Source organism: Mesoplodon densirostris, chromosome 8 (assembly GCF_025265405.1).
Source record: "Mesoplodon densirostris isolate mMesDen1 chromosome 8, mMesDen1 primary haplotype, whole genome shotgun sequence".
Lineage (NCBI taxonomy): Eukaryota > Metazoa > Chordata > Mammalia > Artiodactyla > Ziphiidae > Mesoplodon > Mesoplodon densirostris.
Window position 1 is genome coordinate 9399199 of NC_082668.1, and position 23244 is coordinate 9422442.

The 23244-nt window shown below is 41.0% G+C and overlaps 2 protein-coding genes across 13 annotated transcripts in view; one reads left to right on the forward strand and one right to left on the reverse strand.

Moving 5' to 3' along the window:
• The window catches only part of LOC132495336 (nuclear body protein SP140-like protein), an 86113-nt gene extending 66347 nt beyond the window's left edge, over positions 1-19766 (reverse strand). For all 8 annotated transcript variants that reach the window (XM_060107162.1, XM_060107161.1, XM_060107163.1 and 5 more), the window contains exons 1-4: positions 19660-19766; positions 15161-15313; positions 4677-4854; positions 3405-3573 (exon numbers count right to left, since the gene is read on the reverse strand). In XM_060107162.1, coding sequence (XP_059963145.1) covers positions 3405-3573; positions 4677-4854; positions 15161-15192 — 379 coding nt within the window. In that variant the 5' untranslated portion in view covers positions 15193-15313; positions 19660-19766. The remainder of the gene's footprint in view (positions 1-3404; positions 3574-4676; positions 4855-15160; positions 15314-19659) is intronic.
• The window catches only part of SP110 (SP110 nuclear body protein), a 52600-nt gene continuing 49112 nt past the window's right edge, over positions 19757-23244 (forward strand). For 4 of the 5 annotated variants that reach the window (XM_060107170.1, XM_060107171.1, XM_060107168.1 and 1 more), the window contains exons 1-2: positions 19827-19907; positions 22428-22575. In XM_060107170.1, coding sequence (XP_059963153.1) covers positions 22438-22575 — 138 coding nt within the window. In that variant the 5' untranslated portion in view covers positions 19827-19907; positions 22428-22437. Of the gene's footprint in view, positions 19908-22427; positions 22576-23244 lie in introns of all 5 variants that reach the window. The other variant, XM_060107173.1, reaches the window with a different exon arrangement.

The window sequence follows — 23244 nt, forward strand, 5'->3', positions numbered from 1 at the left end:
GCCCAGAGATAAACCCACACACATATGGTCACCTTACCTTTGATACAGGAGGCAAGAACATACAATGGAGAAAAGACAGCCTCTTCAATAAGTGGTGCTGGGAAAACTGAACAGCTACATGTAAAAGAGTGAAATTAGAACACTCCCTAACACCATACACAAAAATAAACTCAAAATGGATTAAAGACCTAAATGTAAGGCCAGACACCATCAAACTCTTAGAGGAAAACATAGGCAGAACACTCTATGACATAAATCACAGCAAGATCCTTTTGCACCCACCTACTAGAGAAATGGAAATAAAAACAAAGATAAACAAATGGGACCTAATGAAACTTCAAAGCTTTTGCCCAGCAAAGGAAACCATAAACAAGACCAAAAGACAACCCTCAGAATGGGAGAAAATATTTGCAAATGAAGCAACTGACAAAGGATTAATCTCCAAAACACACAAGCAACTCATGCAGCTCAATAATAAAAAAAAAAAAAACCCAATCCAAAAAATGGGCAGAAGACTTAAATAGACATTTCTCCAAAGAAGATATACAGAATGCCAACGAACACATGAAAGGATGGTCAACATCATTAATCATTAGAGAAATGAAACTCAAAACTACAATGAGATATCATCTCACACCAGTCAGAATGGCCATCATCAAAAAATCTACAAACAGTAAATGCTGGAGAGGGTGTGGAGAAAAGGGAACCCTCTTGCACTGTTGGTGGGAATGTAAATTTGTACAGCCACTATGGAGAACTGTATGGAGGTTCCTTAAAAAACTAACCATAGAACTGCCATATGACCCAGCAATCCCACTACTGGGCATATACCCTGAGAAAACCATAATTCAAAAAGAGTCATGTACCACAATGTTCATTGCAGCTCTATTTACAATAGCCAGGACATGTAAGCAACCTAAGTGTCCATCAACAGATGAATGGATAAAGAAGATGTGGCACAGATATACAATGGAATATTACTCAGCCATAAAAAGGAATGAAAGTGAGTTATTTGTAGTGAGGTGGATGGACCTAGAGACTGTCATACAGAGTGAAGTAACTCAGAAAGAGAAAAACAAATACCGTATGCTAACATATATATATGGAATCTAAAAAAAGGAAAAATAAATGGTCAGAAGAACCCAGGGGCAAGATGGGAATAAAGACGCAGACCTACTAGAGAATGGATTTGAGGATATGGGGAGGGGGAAGGTTAAGCTGGGACAAAGTGAGAGAGTGGCATGGACATATATACACTACCAAACGTAAAATAGATAGCTAGTGGGAAGCAGCCGCGTAGCACAGGGAGATCAGCTCGGTGCTTTGTAACCACCTACAGGGGTGGGATAGGGAAGGTGGGAGGGAGGGAGATGCAAGAGGGAAGAGATATGGAGACATCTGTATATGCATAACTGATTCACTTTGTTATAAAGCAGAAACTACCACACCATTGTAAAGCAATTATACTCTAACAAAGATGTCAAAAAACAAACAAAAAAGAATGGACAGTGGAAAATGATCAGAAAACAGTGAAAGCCAATTTAAAATAAATAATACACGTGGAATGTATTTTGTAAATTCTATGTGCAACTAAGACCAGGGAAGAAGCAGAGGGATTTCTTCAGGAGAAAGCTAATATTTCTAGAGAAATACACCTACATTATAGAAGAAAAACCCTAACATCTTTCGAAGATGGAGATTTAGAAGGAAGGAAGGAAAGGAGGGGGAGAGGAAGGAAGGAAGGAAGGAAAAAAGACCTTGGGTCAGGGAAGAAGACCTGGTTATAAAGAGACATACAGTGAAGAGGAACTAGTACTTCCCTGGGGTAGAATGGGTGGGGAGAGATCCAGAAAACAAGGAAAGACACGTTCTGAAAGACACAGACAGGACATAAAAATTTTCTGAAAGGCACAGATGGGAAGTGAATACTAAGACAACTGTACCTCCTGGGGGCAATACCCACTGAGGGGTCAGGGCAGTAGGGAGCTGCTTTTTCCATCCCCAAGACACGTTGACTTCATGTCCAGGCCAACTTTGGAAGAGGACATGGGGGTAAATGTTATGTGGGTGAGAGGTTTAGAGAACAGAAGGAGGCCTAGGCATGAAGTCAACATGTCCTGGGGATGGAAGAAGCATCTCCTTACTGCCCTGACCCCTCAGTGGGTATTGCCCCCAGGAGGTACAGTTGTGTTACAGTTGCAGGCATTTCAATGATGGGGGACAGGAGGCTTCTCTGACCCCTCTTACCAGCATCTTGGCTCTGGGCCGCTGACCCTAAGCTCCTGTGGACAAAAGGGTCTGGGAGGCACCAGCGGCAGCCTCCCCTGGGGGCAGGTGGGCAGCTGCGCTGAGCCAAGCAGTGGGCAGTGCAGCTTGAGGGCAGCAGCAAGCCTCATGTGTAGGAGATCTCAGCACAGGAAGCCCCGGAAACTAACACATGTGATGTGGGTCCTGGGGTCCAGGGAGGGGGATCCCTACAGTACAGGGAGAGGATCAGAGCCCCTGAGATGTGGGCAGTAAAGGTAACTGCCATTCCCTTCCTACCCATGGCCTGGGGATGTCTGGCTACAAATATAATATTGACTTGAAATTTGTGGCTAGGTATTTGATTTCCTTTATTCCTTTTTCTGACTTAGATATCGCATTGGAGAAATGATAGCTCTTATTTTACAAGATATAATTTTCACAAATAAACACATCTCATTCTTTATACTGACTTCTTTTACTTTTTCTCTGTTTAAAAATCCTTTATTACTTCTTTATTTCCCAAATAATAAACTTCAAATTCCTTGGCATAGGGTGTTAGACCCTCAAAAATCACCTCCAACTCCCCTTTCCAGAACGAGCTTCCAAGCCCTCCCACCCATGCTCCGTTTTTCAGCCACATGGTTCTGCAGGTCCACTGTTCCTTTCCTACTTTGTAGCTTTCACATGCTGCCCCCTCCCCAATGCATGGTATGTGCTGGCTTTATCTTGTGAATTCTCCATTCTTTGTTCGGGCACAGTACTGCATTGAATGACAAATCTTTTAATACAAAGAAAATCTTACCATCTTTGAACATGTCTGCAAGTATCAGATAGGGCTACCTCCTTTCCTACAAAAGGCATAATTCATGCCTTCCTCTAGAAAAGTAGAGACTCAAATCCTATGTTTCTCAGCACCAAATTCAGGTCCTGGCTGAGCAATCATTTGTGGGATTACTTGGCTAAGGTGTCACCCTCACTATGTGTAAGCTCCATGAGGACACACGTCATGTGTGTTTTCTTCTCTATTGTATTCTCTCTCTGCCTGCCATGTAGTAGTCATTCAATATAATAACTGTCAAATATAATGAAGAGTGAATGAATGAATCAGTGAATGAAGTGGACTTGAACCCCCAAAAGCTGTTGAAAGTTATAATTACCATTTTGGAACTTTCTGCAAATCTGAAGTAAATCAGGATAGGCCTTCAGGTTAACTCTGCTGAACAGGGCATCCAGAATTGTCTTGTCAAATTTCTTCTCCAGTTCATTGAGAGCATCATACACCACTCTTTCCACAGGGACCAGATTTCTACAAGCTTCTTGAAAATGCTTAAAAATATTGAATGGTGAATTATGTAGCTTTGAGTGTATGGGTTATAGGATTATAAATAGACTAATTGTTCTCTGGTGAAATATTAGAATGTTACACATATTTGGATGACTTCTAAAATATTCTCCATCATAAAAATAGACTCTTATTTTGTTAACCTGCCTCTCTGACATTGATGGTCATTTAAGAGAGCAATTTGGAAGAATAAAAGTAGGTTCAAAGTAGAATGTTGTGTGGGGGCTTTAAGAGCCTGGCCAGGATGCTTCAGGAGTGGGCCTTACTGGTACTGACAGGCCATTTAGTTGACCAAACAATAACCACTGCCCTTCCCTCCAGGAAACCATGTAACCACTCTCCCCTTCTGTGAACATTGCCAAAGGGCAAAGAAAATTCACAAAGGCAAAAAGAAAACTTGTCCTCAGTATCCCCAGCAATGCCCATTGTTAACCTTTACCTGTATTCTGTATCCGGAAATGTCTAAAGTGCAAGAAACGATTTGGAGAGAGAGCAGCAAGCATCTGCTTCCAAATTTATCCTACCGTGACAAGACTTCCCTATGAGTTCAATCACTTCAGGTTCGAGTGCGTAAAATAAGAAGGCTTTGTAATGAAATGTTGCCCAACTCACTTATTTGCTGTAATTTTGTTATTGTTATCATATTGTATCAAAACATCTAAGGGCTTCCCTGGTGGCGCAGTGGTTGAGAGTCCGCCTGCCGACGCAGGGGACATGGGTTCGTGCCCCGGTCCGGGAAGATCCCACATGCCGCGGAGCAGCTGGGCCCGTGAGCCATGGCCGCTGAGCCTGCGCGTCTGGAGCCTGTGCTCCGCAATGGGAGAGGCCACAACAGTGAGAGGCCCATGTAGCGCCAAAAAAAATCTAAGATGCTCCCTACCTACTCGCCATTCCAATCTTGCCAGATCTCCATCGCCATGCACCTCCCTCGTTTACTACAGAAGAAGGGATGTTGCCTGTAATGTTGCTTCTCCTCTCACCCCCTAACTTATAGGATGGCGAATGTCCCTGTTCATAGGAGGACCTTTAGCCTGCTCATTGCATCCTAAATTTGGCAGGTTATCATGAGGGAATTCTCCTCACTTACCTCATACATCTGCTCAGGGATAAAGCCCCGATCTCGGAGGCCCATGAGGAAAGGAAACGGCTTTGTTATTACACTTGCAATCTCCACCTTATTTTCTTTGAAGAGCCTGAATATGAACTCATAGAAAAACTGCTCCTCTGGGTTCTGCTCCTCGGGGTTCTGGTCCCCTGTGGTCATTCTGAGAAACAAAGACACAATATGAAAGTAGACATTGAGTTTCTGAGTGGCCCATGGAGGTCAGAAGATTTTATTTTCTTTCTTTATTTTTTACAGCTTCTGAATGTTTTTATATACAAAATTATATATTATAATGACTATTCTTTTTTCTACATGAATATTTACTACATATATTTTTATACAATTTTTAAAGGTTACACTCCATTTTACAGTTATGACAAAATATTGTCTATAATTCCCCGTGTTATACAATATATCCTTGTAGCCTACGTTACACTCAATAGTTTGTCTCTCCGAGTCGATCACCCCTAAATTCCCCCTTCCCCCTCTCTCCCTACTGGTAACCACTAGTTTGTTCTCTATATCTGTGAGTCTGCCTCTTTTTTGTTACATTCATTAGTTGGTTGTATTTTTTTACATTCCACATATAAGTGATATCATCCAGTGTTTGTCTTTCTCTATCTGACTTATTTCACTTAGTATAGTGCCCTCCAAGTCCATCTGTGTTGTGGCAACTGGCAAAATTTCATTCATTTTTTATGGCTGAGTAGTATTCCATTGTATACATATACACTATATCTTCTTTATCTTTTCATCTGCTGATGGACACTTAGGTTGCTTCCTTATATTGGCAATTGTAAATAATACTTCTAGGAACATTGGGGTGCATGTATCTTTTCTAACTGGTGTTTTTGTTTTTTTCAGATATATACCCAAGAGTAGAATTGCTAGGTCATGTGGTAGTTCTATTTTTAGTTTCTTGAGAAACCTCCATGCTGTTTTCCACTGTGGCTGCACCAATTTACATTCCCACAGTTCAGGAGGGTTCCCATCTCTCCACATCCTAGCCAACATTTGTTATTTGCATTCTTTTTGATGATAGGCACTCAATGGAGGGCCAACATGTGCAAAATGATGTTCTTGTGCAAAGACCAGAATAGATGGAATTTATTTACTTAGAGAATAATCAAGTGTGCAATAGAAGAATACACTGGGCTTAAGGAAGCCTTGTACATAGAAGTGAAAGAGTTTACCCTGTGCTAATCAAAACTACTGTAAAAAGACCTTCACCCAAACTGTCTTCGGAAAACATTGAATTTTAAAATTGTAAAAGTTTTACAGGGATTTATATGATACTCAGATGGTTAATTTTATGTCTCAATGTGGAGGGTTTGGGGGATAAGACTAACATTTTATTTTAAATTGGTGAACTTTGAGTAAGCAGTTTGCCCTCCATAATGTGGGTGGGCCTCATCCAATCAGCTGAAGGCCTGAATAAACCAAAAAGACCAGCCACCCTGAGTAAAAAGGAATTCTCCAGCTGACTGCTTTCAGAGACTCTGCTGGGTCTCTAGCCTGCTGGTGCATAGCAGACTTTGGACCTGCTGGCCTCCATTAATGTGTGAGCCAATTCCTTACAATAAATATCTCTTTCTCTCTCTCTCTATACACACACACACACACACACACACACACACACACAGCCTATTGGTTCTGTTTCTCTGAAGAACCCTGATGAATACACAGTACAAACAAAAAAGTTACAAAGAAATAAAAAAACAAACTGAGATAATACTACAGAACCTACCACTGAACTGCAAGTCTTCTTAGTTAATAACAAATAGAATAAATCTCAGGAAGGTGTAAAGGAGCAAGACCTCTCCCATCTGTAACTGCAGAGGCAGGAATGGCATTCCACATCATAAAATTAGGTCAAAGACACTCCTCTGATAAAGTTTCAATTAATATTGAGAATATGTCTTTTTCTTTGGTCTAATATAGAGACTTGTGTGAATATTCAAAACTAGGACAGGTTGCTCTATATCTAAACCTTCCTGTGGAAATGTTATATACATGAAGAAATAGAAGACCTCTGGATTTCAAACATAACCACACCTGTGAGAAGTAATTTAGAGACTCAAAAAGCTTTATAATTCTGATTCTTACTTGATAAATTGTTCCCCTTGCTGATAATGTCTTAGTAAACTTCTCTGTATTTCTAAAAGTTGCAAAGACTCATAGGATTTTTTTATCCCACCATAAAAGGGTCATTGGAACTTCCCATTCTCCAAATATGCATCAGGATAGAATAAAATCCATTCCTTCACTGAATTTCTTAAAAAAATGTTTTTGCTTAAAGATAGCTGATTGAAAACAAGTGCTTTCCCCCTCTTTCACTGGAGAGTCCTCTAAAATGATAGTAAAGAAATTAGAGTCACAATGACAAAGAGAAGAGGATTGGATGAAAAACTTAAACCAAAGTCTGAAAAAGAAAAAGTGGTCAGAGCATTCATCATTACTGTGGTGGAGGATGCTCCTAGAGGTCAGAGAGGGGCCCAGTGTGTCTTACAGGCCCCTGGGGAGGTAGTGGAGGTGGGGAAGAAGATGCAAGAATGAGAACAGAGGGATTGTTTGAAAGGAGAAAATACAAAACAATGTGCTCCCCAACTCCTCCCTGACCCCACCATACAGAACTCCTGCATCCAGGCAAGAAACTAGAGGTTTCCTCTTAAGAAAAATGTAAATGACTCAGAAAAAAGGTCTTTACCTTCGGGCATTTGGGATTTACCCAGCAAAGCCACAGGTTTTCAAGCCCATCTCATTAAATGCAGTTCCAAGCTAGCTTATCAGTGCCTCACCCTTAAGAATGAACAAACAATAACAGGCCACAGATATTTGTGGAAACTAACAGCACAAAGGGGCAGAACCAAGATGAGCAGAGAGCAAAAATGACTCCAGAACAAACAGAAATATTACAGGAAACAGAAGAGAGTTTCTAAAAAACAATTTTCATATACATTGGAGAAGATATTATGTCCAGGATGCCATGAAGAAAAAACAAGAAAATAAGATAATGGGCCTGGAAATTTAAAGTGATTGCTGAAATTTTTTTTAAAAGTTTAACTAAAATGGTCATAAGATAAAGACAAGGGAATTTCCCCAGCACATAGCTGGAAAAAAAAAATTCTAAAGGAAAAATGAAAAGTAAATTTGAAACATCTAAATGTCAAAAGTAGTCATGCAAGTGTGTAGATTCAGAAGTAAAAGGAAATGACTAAAAAATATACCCCCTGTTCAGTCTTTCATGTGTGAAGGCAAAATAGCTGTGCAGAGGCTCAGAAAACATTTTACTCATGCACCCTCTGTGTTAGTCACACAGCTTTCAATGCTCTATTTTCTTTACTTCTGGGCAAAGGTAGGGTTGCACCTTCCTGCCTCCTTGGGCTGATGGGTGTAGCTTTGGCAGAAGAATTTGGAGCCAGCACCTGTGAGCCATGCTCACTGTTTCTCTGCTACGGTGGCTGTCATTTCAGATGGCGGCTGTTCATCAGCTAGAGACAGTCCAAGATGAGTGTTCCCTTAAGTAGCCGGTGACTCACTGAGATATTAGAAATGTTTGTTCCAATAGAATAATCTACCCCATTCTTACTGACACACTGTCTGGAAGAAATTATTTGCTGGTACCCTATAATAAGAGAATCAGGAAATCAATACGAGCAAAGTTCTGTTATATCAATGAAAGAAGTGGAAGGCACCACTAAAACCAGTTAACATACTGACTTCTTAGACATAGAGAATGGACTTGAGGACACGGGGGGTGGAGGCGGAGGGGGAAGCTGGGGGCAAGTGAGAGTAGCATCGACATATATATACTACCGAATGTAAAAGAGATAGGTAGTGGGAAGCAGCCACATAGCACAGGGAGATCAGCTCAGTGCTTTGCGATGACCTAGAGGGGTGGGATAGGGAGGGTGGGAGGGAGGCTCAAGAGGGAGGGGATATGGGGACATGTGTATGCATATGGATGATTTACTTTGTTGTACAACAGAAACTAACACAGTATTGTGATGCAATTATACTCCAATAAAGGTCTATTTAAAAAAAATACTGACATCTAAAAATTGTAAATTTCATTTGAGAAAAAACGTACATTTCAAAAATTATTTTAGAACAGTGATTCTCAAAGTATGGTCTGGGGACCCTGGGATTTTGTGCAAGACCCTTTCAGGTGTCATCAAAGTCAAAACTGTTTTCATAATACTAAGATGTTATTTACCCTTTTTCTCTCTCATACTCTCACAAATGTATAGTGGATTTTTCCAGAGAATACACGGCCTCTGGTATCACAATAGATTGAATGTAGAAGCAGATAGGAGAAACCAGCTGTCTTCTACAGAACCAGCTATTAAAGAGATTTGCAAAGATGTGAAGGGTGGCTAATCTCACTAATTTAGTTTATTTTAGAAGACAGTTATTTTTCATAAAATATGTCATTTATGTTAGCAGGTAGTGAGTTCATTATTATTATTATTTTAAAATGAATAAATAAATATATTTAAGTGTTCAAAGTCCAACTTTCTAATATGGTAGATAGTAATAGGTATAACCTACATTAACAAAAACTAGCTCTTTGGATTCTCAATAATATTCAAGAATGTAGAGAGGTCCTAAAATCAAAAAATTTGAGAAGCCTTGTTCTATAAAGAGGATATATACTGTATGCAGTAGTAAAATTATAGTAATCTTAATCTAAAACTTCAGAGTATATTAAAAATTTTAACAAACTGAATCTGGGCAAGTTAAAAAACTGAGTTAAATGATTTATTTCAAAGATGCTGAACTCAAATGGCATGGTTTCACATTTGATGCTATCAATCAGAGAAATATTGGGTTAGCCAAAAAGTTCATATGGGTTTTTCTATAACATCTCATGGAAAAACCCAAATGAAAATTTTGGCCAACCCAATATATATTTGAGAATTAATTAGAAATCATAAGGGTTACAAATAGAGTCAAAATGGGACCATAAATCTTACAAAAGAATAAAAGTAAAGAAAACATACTGTTTTTCTTAAACAGAGAAAACAAAGAGACATTAGATATTAAAAGTGCCCCCAAAATTTATAAGCAAAAGATATATATCATTTAAAACAGATTAAATTACCATCTTAGAGTATGAATGAAATAAAGTATAAATAGAGTCTAACTACCAAAGACACACAAAAAACAAAGTGACATTAAAAATGTCAAAAGTCAAAAAGTGGGCAAGTGACATTAGACAAAAGCAAACAAGATAGAAAGCAAAATTCACAATATATGTATTTTAATAACAACATTTAAGACTGCTAATAGACAAATCTTTCATGGTGGTTACAAAATTTCACTTTCAATTTTTAACTCCTCAAGTATATTTAAAAAGATATATGGGATATAAGTTTTAAAAATTGCAAAAATATGTATTAATAACTTGGTCTTAAACACAAGAACATACCAAGTATTTGGCCCTGAATTGATCTAAATAATAAAGAAAAATTGAATAGGTACATATTCTAGCTATAAGATGATATTACAATAAATCAAAATTTTAAAACAAAAATTTTGTTTTAAGAAACAAATCTAACTTGCAGTGGTTTAAAAAGTTCATTTTTGGCTTCAGCTCTAACATTGCAAAGAACTTGGAAGTCATCACTCCTATCCTTACAAAAATAAAAAAGCTGAAAAACTGAAAATCAATGAATTTCAGGCATGTACAGGAAAACTGAGGCCATAGGTCAAACTGTCACCCCAAAAACTGGATTGATAGACAAGTCCAGAGAATCACAGATGAGATCAGCTACCTGGAATGGAAGCCACTAGAGTCATAGACCATACGAACACTTAAATGATAAGTTTGATGACTTGCTGGAGGCTGAGTGTGGACTTCCATGAGAATGAGAAACTCCTAGGGACCACTGTCTTAGGAGAGCCCCCAATCTTTTGTTGGTTTTACTTCCAGGAACCCCACCAGGTACTCACAGTGAAGAACCAAGAAAAATCCTCTGCTCTGGCAGAGGGAGAGGGGAAAAGGAAACTTTTTAAAACAGCCCAGAGCATTCTCCATAACACCGGTCTACTCTCCAGAGGAAAACACTTTGCCCAACACTTATCTGACCTAGGGGAAGGTCAGTTACCAAAATCCAGCTCCTTCTAGGCTTCTGTCTCATTTAATGGGGTGAGGGAAGGGGAAATAGCTAAGAAATCATTCTAAAATTTACAGTCCAGGAACACAGTTCCACTACAAGATTGAGATTTAATCATAAGATTAAAGAATGCTTTCTCTCCCCAGTACCCTACCACTACATCAATAGGGCTCCAGTATAATAATTGAGGATTACAGATGAAAGAGCTGCAAGGCTCTATTTAATGAGCTCTTAGGGAAATCCAAAGAAAATAGGGGACACAAAATGAGAACGTTAGAGGAATTTGAAGCCTCTGTCACCTAAAGCCAGAAAAAACATTAAACATGGCCCATCTCCTAGCCAGGTTAACATAAAACTTCACAGTAAACAATTATTTGCCTCAGCTTCTATTATCTGATACATCACATCTGGCTTTCAAAAAAATTACAAGGCATACCAAAAGACAAAAAACAGTCTGAAGAGACAAAGCAGTCATCAAAACCAGACTCAGATATGATAGGTTTTCAAATTATCAGACAGGAATTTAGAATAACTATGACTAATTAATATGTTAAGGGTTCTAATGGCAAAAGCAGACAACATGCAAGAACATATGGCTAAGTAAGGAAAAAGATGGAAACTTGAAGCAATAACAAAAAGGGAAATGCTAGAAATCAAAAACACTACAACAGAAATGGAGAATGCCTTTGATGGGCTTATCAGTAGATTAGACATGGCTGAAGGAGGAATCAATGAATTGAAGATATGTCAATAGAAATTACTTAAAATACAAAGAGAAAAAGTATAAGGAGAAAAAAACACAACAGAACACAATATCCAAGAATACCAAAAAGAATAGATATATATAAGTGGAATACCAGAAGGAAAAGAAAGAGAAAAGAGAGCAGAGGAAATATTGGAAGTAGTAATGGCCAAAAATTTTCCAAAATTAATAACAGACAACAAACCACAGATTGAAGAACCTCAGCAAACACCAAACTAGATAAATACCAAGTATCTATGAGTCATTTCATATTCAAACTGAAGAAAACAAAGACAAAGAGAAAATGTCTCCCCCAAGGAAGAGAGGGGGAGAGGGGGCAGGGAGCCTTACCCTTGGAGAAACAAGGATAAAAATTACATCAGATTTCTCATCAGAAACCATGCAAGAGAAAATGTAGATAAAAATTTGAAGTGATAAAAAAAAAAAAAACCCTCCAATCTGGATTCTTATATCCTTTGAAATTAAGAATTCAGAGCCAGCACCTGGTTAACCATGTTCACTGTTTTCTCAAACAAACAAAAACTGAGGTAATTTATTGCCGGAAGATTTACCATGAAAGAAATGTTAAAAGAAGTTCTTCAGGCAGAAGAAAAATGATATGGGTCAGTAACTCATATCTACATGAAGAAAGGAAGAGCATCTGAGAAGGAATAAATGGAATAAAGGAATAGGAATAAATAATTTAAAAAAATTTTTCCTATTCTAAGTTGATCTAAGAAATAGCTGTTTGTTCAATGTGATAAGAACTATGTGATTTATAGTAAATGGATAAGTGAAATGATAGACAGCAGTGTTAAAAAGGACGGGAGGGAGGAACGGTGACATTTTGTTGTAAGATGCATGCACTGACCATGAAGCAGTATATTGTAATTTCGAGTGGATACGGCTAGTTGTAAATATATATTGACAACTCTGGGGAAACCAATAAAATGTTTTAAAAGAAGTAGAATCAATATACTAAGAGAGATGAGAAAATGGAGTCACAAAATGCTCAATTAAAACCAAAAGGCAGGAAAAGAAAGGAAGAAAAAATAGAAGCAAATACAAGTACAATGAATAAAAAACAGTTACAAATAAAAAAAAGTTACAAACAGTTATAAAATACAAAAAACAGTTACAAATATGGTAGATTTTAATTCACCATATGAATAATCACTTTAAATGTGAATGGTCTCAATATACCAATTAAAAGACAGAAATTGACAGAGTGAAAAAAATAACACCCAACTATATGTTGCCTTTAAGAAAGCCACTGTAAATATAAAACACAGATAGGTTAAAAGTGAAGGGCTGAAGATATGCCATGACAACGTTAATCAAAAGAAAGTTGTGGTAGCTATATTAATTTCAGAAAAAGACTTCAGAGCAAGGAAAATTGTCAGAGACAAAGAGGGGCATTATATAAAAATAAAGGGTCAGTTTCTCCAAGAAGACTCAGCAATCCTCAATGTGTACACAACTAACAAAATAGCATCAAAGTACATGAGACAAAAATTGATAGAACTACAAGACGAAACAGACAAATCCACTCTTGCTGTTGGAGAATTCAATATGCCTTTTTTAGTAACTGGTAGAACAAGCAGGCAGAAAGTCACCTGACCTGAACAGCACCATCAATTAATCTGATTTAACTGACACTTATAGACTATTCTATTCAACAGTGACAAAATATACACACCACTCAAGTTCATGTGGAATATTTACCAAAATATACCACATTCTCAGCTGTAAAACTCATCTTAACAAATTAAAAAGAAAAGAAATCAGAAAAATTATGTTCTCAGACCACAAAGGAATTAAAGTAGAAATAACAGAAATAGAGTTGGAAAATTCCAAAATACTTAGAGACTAAACAGCATACTTCTAGGATCAAAGAAGAAGTCTCAAGAGAAATCTAAAAATAACTTGGACTAAATTAAAATGAAAACACAGCTTAACAAAATTTATGGAATGCAGCACAAAAGTGCTTAGAGAGAAATGTGCAGCATTCAAATGTATATATCAGAAGAAAGATCTAAATCAATAATTTAAGCTTCCCTCTGAAGAAACTAGAGAAGAAGGAGAAATTTAAGCCTAATTCAAGCAGAAGAAAGGAAATAATAAAAATTAGAGTAATAATCAATAAAATTGAAAACAGGAAAACATTAGGAAAAAAATTAATGAAACCAAAAGCTGATTTTTTTAAATCAATAAAATTGATAAACTTCTAGCCAGGCCAACAAAGAAAAAAAGAGAAGACAGAAATTGCCAATTTAGTCCCTATTAGTCCCACGAACATTAAATCACTATTAGTCCCATGAACATTAGAAAATAATAAAGAAATAATACTATGGACTGCTCTATCCCTACACATTGGATAAAAGATAAAATGGACAATTTCCTTAAAAGAAACAAACTGCCAAAACTCACACAGAGAGATAGATCAGAGAGATAGATCATCTGAATAGGCCTATCTCTATTAAAGGAATTGAATCAAAAATTAATAGCTCTCCAAAAAAGAAAGTACCAGGCCCAGATGGTATCACAAGTGAATTCTACCAAACCATTTCAACAATAATCTCTTCCAGAAAATATAAGCAGAAGCAACACCTCCTAAGTCATTCTATGAGGTCAGCATCACCCCACCCTCACCTCTCAGTGCCTTTCTATTCCTGCCTGGAGGCCAAAGGTTGGCTGGACTTTGAGCTCCACTGGCTCATCTTCCCATCTCTCAGGTACAGGTGGGTAGCAGAGGCGGGACGCACTGTCAGCCTCCAAGAGAAAGGGTGCTGGGCGCTAAGGGCCTGCCAGGCTGCACCGCTGCCAGTAGCAATGCCGCTGCCTTCTTGGGGCCCAGCCAGCACCAGAAATAGCCCCGGCTTAGAGGAGTTTTCACACATTTTAATATTGCTTTCATTTTTACCAACAATAATGGATTGATGATTGACAATAATATCTTCTCTTTTTAAAAGACAAGTTTCCCTCCTTCTCTAACCAGATGTGTAATACATCCCAGAATAGAAAAAGCAACTGCTCCCTCCCTGCCTGTTTGCATTCATGCATGTTGAGCCCCATCTACTTTCAGTTCCTCCTATCGAGTGTTCAGAGGTACTGAGTTGACCCAGACTCAGGGCCACACAGATGGGCTCTGACAAAACTGGCCCCCCACTACCCAGAAACTAGGAAAAGGTTTTACAACAGTTGGGAGTTCAATTTGGATGTAAATTTTTCTGAAAAGACTCTTACCTACAGACCTGTCTTTGGAGGTAGGGATCAAGGAGGTTATGAGGGAAATGAGAGGGCTCAGAGGGCACAAGGAAGCATCCAGCCTTGTAGCAAGCCCCAGAGGGACCAGGGAATTCCAACAGTGCCCACCCAGCTGCACGGCAGTTACAAGAAAAGAAGAAAGTGACGTGAGTCATGGTGTCCTTAAGTTTCCACTGCAACGGCTAATCCACTGCAATTTTTGAAATCTTACTTCCTCACTGTTTATTGATTTGTCACCCATTCTGTTTATATCTATAGAATGAGTCTGGGAAGACAGAAATAATGAGTGTAGATGCCAGCCTTAGGAGAGATGCTGGGCACAGGAGGCCAGGACTAACCTGCAGCTGAGGGGGGTACCTGTACTTGCCATCTTCTCCTTAGGCCATAGAGCTGGCCTAAGATCACGCTTGATTAGATTTTCACTGCCTCTGTCCTTTCCAGGAGCTCTGACCAGAAAGTTTGCCCATTGATGGATCCCTCGGGTGTGGCACCTAAAGGGTAAAAGGAAAGTGAAATAGCTGAACTGTGTGATGTGGCTTCACGGACACGCTGGTCCTCCCTCCGCCCACTCTCAGCCCCGGGGAGGAGGAGCAGGGCCATTTCCCGGCATCCAGGGAAGAGAGGGGACTACTTGTTCCCGCAAAGGAAAGAGGGCAGGAAAGTCTCTTGAACTCAAACAGATCAAATTTGTTTTGAGGTGACATGGCATAGTGGTGACGGGGAGGAAGAAAATGCCACATTTGCTTCTGCATCTTGCCAAGGTGACTGTGAGACGAAAAAAGAAAAAGCCAGACATTTCAGATCTTCTCTTAGGCCCATGGGCTGGCCAAGCACCGTAGTGAGCCTGGACTGGACGAGTTAGACCCAGTGTTCAGACACAGGACTGGAGAGAGCCGAAATCCTGGGGAAAATATTCTTCAAATTTCTGGAAAGCAACCAGAGGCCAGAAAGAACCCTCCCAATTCCTACAACCAGAAGGAAGTGCTAAGTTTGGGCAGAGAAGCCTGATGTGCAAGTCTAAGTGTTCTTGAATATGTGGGCACTTTACAAATGTAGCCAGGAGTGCTTGGGAAAAAAACTGAGCTCCAAATAGTCACTGAAATCTCTAAGAAAGTGACAGGCTTCTCATTAGATGGGGAAAGGTTTGGAACTGAGACTACCTACACCTTAAAGAACAATGTGATGATGCTAGCTAACAAGTTTGTTACATTTATGTTTGTACATAATTTTTTCACTTAGACGCAGCCCTCCTTTTTTTTGTTTGTTTGTTTTTTTGTTTTTTTTTTGTGGTACGTGGGCCTCTCACTGTTGTGGCCTCTCCCGTTGCGGAGCACAGGCTCGGGACGCGCAGGCTCAGAGGCCATGGCTCACGGGCCCAGCCGCTCCGCGGCACGTGGGATCTTCCCGGACCGGGGCACGAACCCACGTTCTCTGCATCGGCAGGCAGACTCTCAACCCCTGCGCCACCAGGGAAGCCCCAGCCCTCATTTTGTAAAGGATTTGAAGCAACTTAGAAAAACACACTACATCAGCATGAAGTTGAAAGATAAAGAAATGGGAGCAAAGCACAAATAAAATAAATAAAACCAGAGGACTAGAAATCCAGGCAGGACAATGGGTCAAAGACAGAGATGAACGGGAGTCGAGGTATCTGCAGAATCCAAGGTCTTGGTCAGGGCCGTGGGCCAAAGTAGGTGACAACTGGGAAGCCTCAAAGTAGTATGTTTCCAAAGTATGTACCACTGACTCTGCCTTCTTCTGGCTCATTATAGATGTGCTAGAAAATTTGCATAAATATGTTTGCCAAGTGTAGGGGACAAAAGATTTCTACCCCTCTGCCCTTGTCTGTTCTCTTTACCCCCAAAAAGTGAACCCAAATCTGGCTGGGACAGATTCCAAATTCCAGGACATGATGAGGCCAGTGGGCAGGGTTCGTGTGCCTACCAGCTGCTACACACACGTGGGACTGCCTGCCTCTCTCTCTCCCTTACTTTGGTGGGCAAAGAAGCTAGTAAGCTATGTCTCCATTGGACACCACTGTTCCCGGCTTTTGGCCTCTGCTGGGCACAGTGTCCCTGACAAGGCCTGACACAGACTAGACCAGCTGACATAAATAAGCCAGCTTCTTTGCTTATAAGCACAAGGCCTTTGGTGTTCCTCAGCTGATGGTGGTAAGACTAGGACTTACAGGGTATTCCTGTCAAATTTACAAGAACATCTTACTTGGCAATATCCTGCATTAGCCCAGATAACAATAGGAACTTTAGCTTCTGTTTTCCACTGTCTTTTTTTCTCTGTGTTCACTAGAGAATCATTCTCTCTGGGATAAGATCAGGGATGCCTGGACCAAGCCCACTGATGACCATCAGTTAGTCCCTGACTCCTAATGGAGCGGGAGAGTTGTCTCCTTTTCCTTCCATATGACCCGAGGGATGAGAAGATTCTGACCTGCCTCATTGCTCTGTTCTCCCACCCAGATTTAGGTCAAGTCGGTGACAATCTCTGAAGGCAAGTCAGTGCTTTCTTTCCACCTGAAAAATTTCTTTCCACTTAGTTAAGTGTGCTGAGATCTGACACTTGGCATATAGGTGTGAATTGCAGAGTCCTGATCACAATCCAGTGCTATCAGTTAATTTGCTATTAACTCGCCATAGTCTACCAAACTCCCATCTTTGAGCGCTAGTGGGATGCTCACTACCAGGTCAGATAACCCATCCCAGATGGATCACATTTCTGTGAAGATCTGTTGCCCACAATTCACTCTCTGCTACCAACTTTTTAATCTGTTGGGATTTGGAGGTACAAGTAACCAAAACTGACTCGGACTAACTCAGACAGAAAATCAATTTCTTAGAAGTATATTGGGTAGCTCAAAGAATTTATAAAAAGGCTGGAGGACTGAAATCAGAAAATAGGCAGTCCAGGCAGAAAGATCCCTAGCCCAGGTCATGGTATGTGGCCATCGATTTGACAAATGTGTTTTTTTCCATTCTGATTAAAAAGGAGGATCAGAAACCGTTTTCATTCTCACTTGACAGATAAGATGATTCATTTACAGTTTTTTTTTTTTTTTTTTTTTTTGCGGTATGCGGGCCTCTCACTGTTGTGGCCTCCCCCGTTGCGGAGCACAGGCTCCGGATGCGCAGGCTCCGGACGCGCAGGCTCAGCGGCCATGGCTCACGGGCCCAGCCGCTCTGCGGCATATGGAATCCTCCCAGACCGGGGCACGAACCCGTATCCCCTGCATCGGCAGGCGGACTCTCAACCACTTGCGCCACCAGGGAGGCCCTCATTTACAGTTTTGTCTTGCGGTTATATTAACTCACCCGCCCTTTGTCGTAACGTAGTTCCAAGAGATCTGTATCACCTGGATCTCTCAAAGAACATCACATGTATCGCTTATGTTGGTGACATCCTGGTGATCAGACATTATGATGAGCAAAAGAAGCCATACATCAAAAAGTGCATGCCGGGGCTTCCCTGGTGGAGCAGTGGTTGAGAGTCCGCCTGCTGATGCAGAGGACATGGGTTCGAGCCCTAGTCCGGGAGGATCCCACATGCCTCGGAGCGGCTGGGCCCGTCAGCCATGGCCGCTGAGCCTGCGCGTCCGGAGCCTGTGCTCCGCAACGGGAGAGGCCACAACAGTGAGAGGCCCGCGTACCGCAAAAAAAAAAAAAAAAAAAAAAAAAAGTGCATGCCGTGTGTCTTCATTTATGTAAAACTTTAATACAGGCAAAACAAATCTGTAGTCATAGAAAAGTGATAGTCATAGATATCATAGACATCATAGATCAGCGACTGCCTGATGCTGGGTTGGGGAGGAAGCTATCTGCAAAGGGCACAAGGGAACTTTCTGGGGTGATGGAAATGGTCTATATCTTAATTGTGGTTGTAATTATCGGGTTAGCCGAAAACTTCGTTTGGGTTTTTCCTTAAGATGATATGAAAAAAACTGAATGAACACTTTGGACAACCCAATACATTTGTTAAAACTCATCAACATGCACACTTAAGTTGAATGCATTTTATACTTCAGTAAAATTGAGCTCTTGTAGGTTAGCCTTAGTTTCAAGGATTCTTGGACCCTAGAACTGTGTTTCCCATCTTTTTTTCTGAGGGATAGGACACCTTATAGGTGTCCTGGAGGGGGAACCCATGGATCGAATACATTTGAGAATCATTGGTTTAAATAAAGTTAAACAGATTTCTACATTAAAGGGTTTCTCACAGACCCTACATGCCAACGCACATTAGAAATCTTTCATCGGATGTGTGGAGGGGGGCATTCCCTGCTTCCCTGCAGTGTCTGCCCTAGACTCTTCTCCTGGCCCTGGCTCTGCCCTCGATCCAGTTTCCACACACTTCCAGCTCCCAACTGCCAGCCTGGCCCCAACACACTTTCCTGCCTGGAGTTGTGCTGCCTACCACTGCGTGAGTTCAGTTTATATTCAGGTTTCCTTTGATTTCAATTTTCTTGGGTAATCATTTTATCCGGACGAAGTACAGGCATTTCTGAGTCACCGCACCTCCCCTTTGTCTTTTGGTCTGTTTTTTTTAAGTTTGATGATTTCTAGTAAATTTATTCAGTTGTGTAACAATCACCATCACCACAATTCAGTTTAGATTCATTTTCATCACCCCCCAAAAAAGTATAGAAGGAGGACGCGTCCTGGGGAAATAAAAGTGGGTAATCCACCAAATAGATGGTGGATTCCCAGTTCCCCGGGGACGCGGGGGCTGGACCCTATGCCTCCTCCCCTTTGTACCCACCTCCCCAGGATGGGCCCGATAGGCAGCAACCCCCGCCCCCGACCCCCAAATGCCCTGGGAATCTCACGAGTTTCCGGAGGTGGAGGGAGGCTGCCGGGACTGCGTGCGGCCTTGCCTTTAGCTCCGCGCGATCTGCCCAATTACTTTCACTTTCCTTTCCTCGGCAGCCTGGCCCTCACCGTGTGTGGAGAAGCACAGACTTCCTGTTTCCCCCACTGGTATCTCCCTGCCCTTCTCCCAGTGTCCCAGGAGCCATCCTTGGCCAGCCCCCCGACCCAGAAGGAGGCAGGAACAGGTAGCAATCTCAGCATCCAGGTGGGTTTTCGTCTCGGCTGCTTTATTCACTTTTGGTGATTGGCTTTTACAGTTAAGGTCCTGGCAGCAGCTGCAGGGTGAAACTCAGCAGTTTAAACTGTGAGGCTCTTTCTTTGTAAAATAATGTTTTCCAAAGAGGTAGAGAGGGGATATGGGATTTAGTAGGAGCCTGTTAAAAAGGAGAGGGGGAGCAAACACACAGTTCAGTCCTTTTTCCCTTAAATTCTAGCCTGTTATTGTGGATGGAACTTGAGATTTGCTCGGTACCCTCCTTGTCCATGCAGAGTGATCCTGCGCTCTCCCCCCCAGAAGGCAACTCATTCATTATTCATGGTACAAGTGACTAGAGGTAGTTGGGAAGCTAGTGAAAAGAGAAAATAAGGAGAGAACATTTAATTTCCTCTAGAGTGTATTAACTTTTTAATATCTTTTCTTTAAGCACATTCATGCTAATTTTCTTGAAATAAATTCCCAGAACTGGAATTTAGGACTCAAGGGAATACCTATTTTAGGGTATTTGGTACTGATGACTAAGTTAACCTCTAGAAAGTTTGGACCTATTTATATCTTCACCAGGACTGTCTATGATTATTGCTATTATTTTTATCTTGACCAATTTGATACGCAAACTTTATTAAATTATTTTTGTTTGCACTGTTCTGACTACTAGTGAGTTACCATGTTTTTTACATATTCATTGTGCATTTGACTCAATTGCCTGTTTATGTCTTTTGCACTGAATGTTTGTCTTTACCTATTCTTTTTTTTTTTTTTTTTTTTTCGGTACGTGGGCCTCTTACTGTTGTGGCCTCTCCCATTGCGGAGCACAGGCTCCGGACACGCAGGCTCAGCGGCCATGGCTCACGGGCCCAGCCGCTCCGCGGCACGTGGGATCTTCCCGGACCGGGGCACGAACCCGTGTCCCCTGCATCAGTAGGTGGACTCTCAACCACTGTGCCACCAGGGAAGCCCATGCCTATTCATTTTTCAGACGCTTTTACATAATACAAACCTGAATGCTCATATATGAGACATGGTAAAATGCACCAGTGAGAAATGGGACTTTGGTCGGATGAGCTCTGCCTTGCCACCAAATACCTTGGGTTAGTTACCTAACCTCTCTGTGCTTCATGTTCATCCTTGGCAATCATAACAGATGAAGAATGAGGGTTATGGAGGATGTTCTATTCTGAATGCTGTAGTATAATTAGTCATCCAGGGCCCCTTCCTCTTCTTAGCATGTGATCATTCTGGTGTTTTCTGGCTCTGTGCTGATCTTTGCAATATCCTTCCCCTAAGCAGATGGTGAACGGTAGCTTTCTTTCCCATCTGTTCTCTATCTTCTAGGATTTTATCACAACTATAGACGCCCTATGGCACCTTCTCTTGTTTTCTAGTCCTGTTCTGGATGATTGTTTTTTACAATGTATATTTTTTTCTGTTAACCTTAAGTGTTTGGGAATGAGGAGAAAGAGACAGGGTTGCTCAGTCTGCCACTGGGATTAAATCCCTAGAAATAGTCATTAATTAACAGTTCAACTTTTTGTTCGACACAAAGTGAAGTTGGAAAAATGGGATCCATGTTTGTTTTGTTTTTAAAGAAATCTCTAGGCGATCGAATTTTTTCTTAGTGACTCCCTTTTCTTGACAATTTGTCAAGAATATCATAGGTACATTTTCTTGCTATTATAACTTATCAATATTTTCTCATGGCCTACAAATGGTCAAATATTGTAATGTCGCATGGGCATGGGAAAAGACATGTCTGTTCTGAGATGTGAAATTGATACATAAAATAAATCCGTCAAGTCACCTTTGCTAATCATGCCTTTCACACCCTTCATGTTCTTATTTATGTCAGGCTTGTTTGCGTGTCAGAGATTGTAGGTGGTTTAATAAAGTTTCTAAATATTATCAGGTTTCCATCTTCCTACTCGTCTTTGAGCGTTCCCTTTTGTGTGAGCATTGCTAGTGTATATACTTAAACTGAGTCCTGGCAATCTTGGTTCACTCAGCTCAATGTAGCCACAGACCATAGTATTTAAGACTACACACCTGGAACCAGAAAATTGGAATTCGTCCTTCTCTACCACTTCCAAGTTTTGCAACTTAGGGCGAGTTATTAAACCTCTCTCTGTCTCAGTGTCCTTGACAATATAAATAGGTGCAATCCAAACTGAAAGGGTTTTGTGAAGATCAAATAAGTTACTGCATGTGAAACCCTTAGTACACAGTCTGGCATGCAGGAAGTACATGGTAAATAGTAGGTCTATTTAGTACCAGCAGCCCCTTTGGGATTTCAGTGTCACCTTGTCGGTCACCTTCAGCTTCTGTTGTTGCTGGGCATTGTCACTGCTTCCTATACCCATGAGTCTTTTTGGCAGATGTGGCTTTTCAGACTGCTAAGGGATGCCGTTGGGACCAGGATGCCTGTCTCAAGATGCCTGTACAACACGGAGAGCAGCTCCCCTAACTCCTCAAAGTCTTTGCTTCTCTTTTCTTCTTGTGCCTCTTCTGTAGGAGATTCACCATGACCAGGACCTTGAAAGAGGCTCTTCTACAGCACTTTATACAGCAGAAGCTGGAGATTGCTTATGCCATAAACAAGCCATTTCCCTTCTTTGAAGGCCTCCGAGACAACTTCGTCATCACCGAGAGACTGTACCAGGTCAGTCACATTGACCACTTTGCCATGGCAACCCAGCCCCCACCAAGAATGCCAGATCATTGAGGTCTCAAACCACAACACCCCAGGGCTTCTAGAATTTGGAAGTTCCAGACAAAAATGGTCATTACCAGGGAAAGAAGGTGTCCAGGGTAGGTGACCTCACACCAGATGGCTTAAAATAAGCAAATGTGTTCTCTCACAGTCCTGGAGGCTAGAAGTCCAAACTCAAGGTGTTGACTGGGTTGATTCCTTCTCGAGACTCTGAGGGACAGTCCATTCCCGGACTTTCTCCTGTCTTCTGGTGGTGCCAGCAATCCGTGGTAAACCTGGCTCACAGAAACATCACTTAACTCGCTGTTTCCATCTCTACACTGCCTTCTCCTCTCTGTGTCTTCTCCCTTTCTCTTCTCTTACAAGGACACTCGTCACTGTGATTTAGGGCCCACCGTAATCCAGGATGGTCTCATCTCAAGATCCTTATTTACATCTGCAAAGACCCTTTTTCCAAATAAGGTCACTTTCACAGGTTTCAAGCCGACATATCTTTGGATATGAGGAGGCACCATTCAACCCACTAAGGGTACCATCCCAACGCTTAAGAACTTGTGATCCACAGTCCATTCTGATGTGAAGCAAGACAGGCAGTGGGAGATATGGCTATGTGGACAA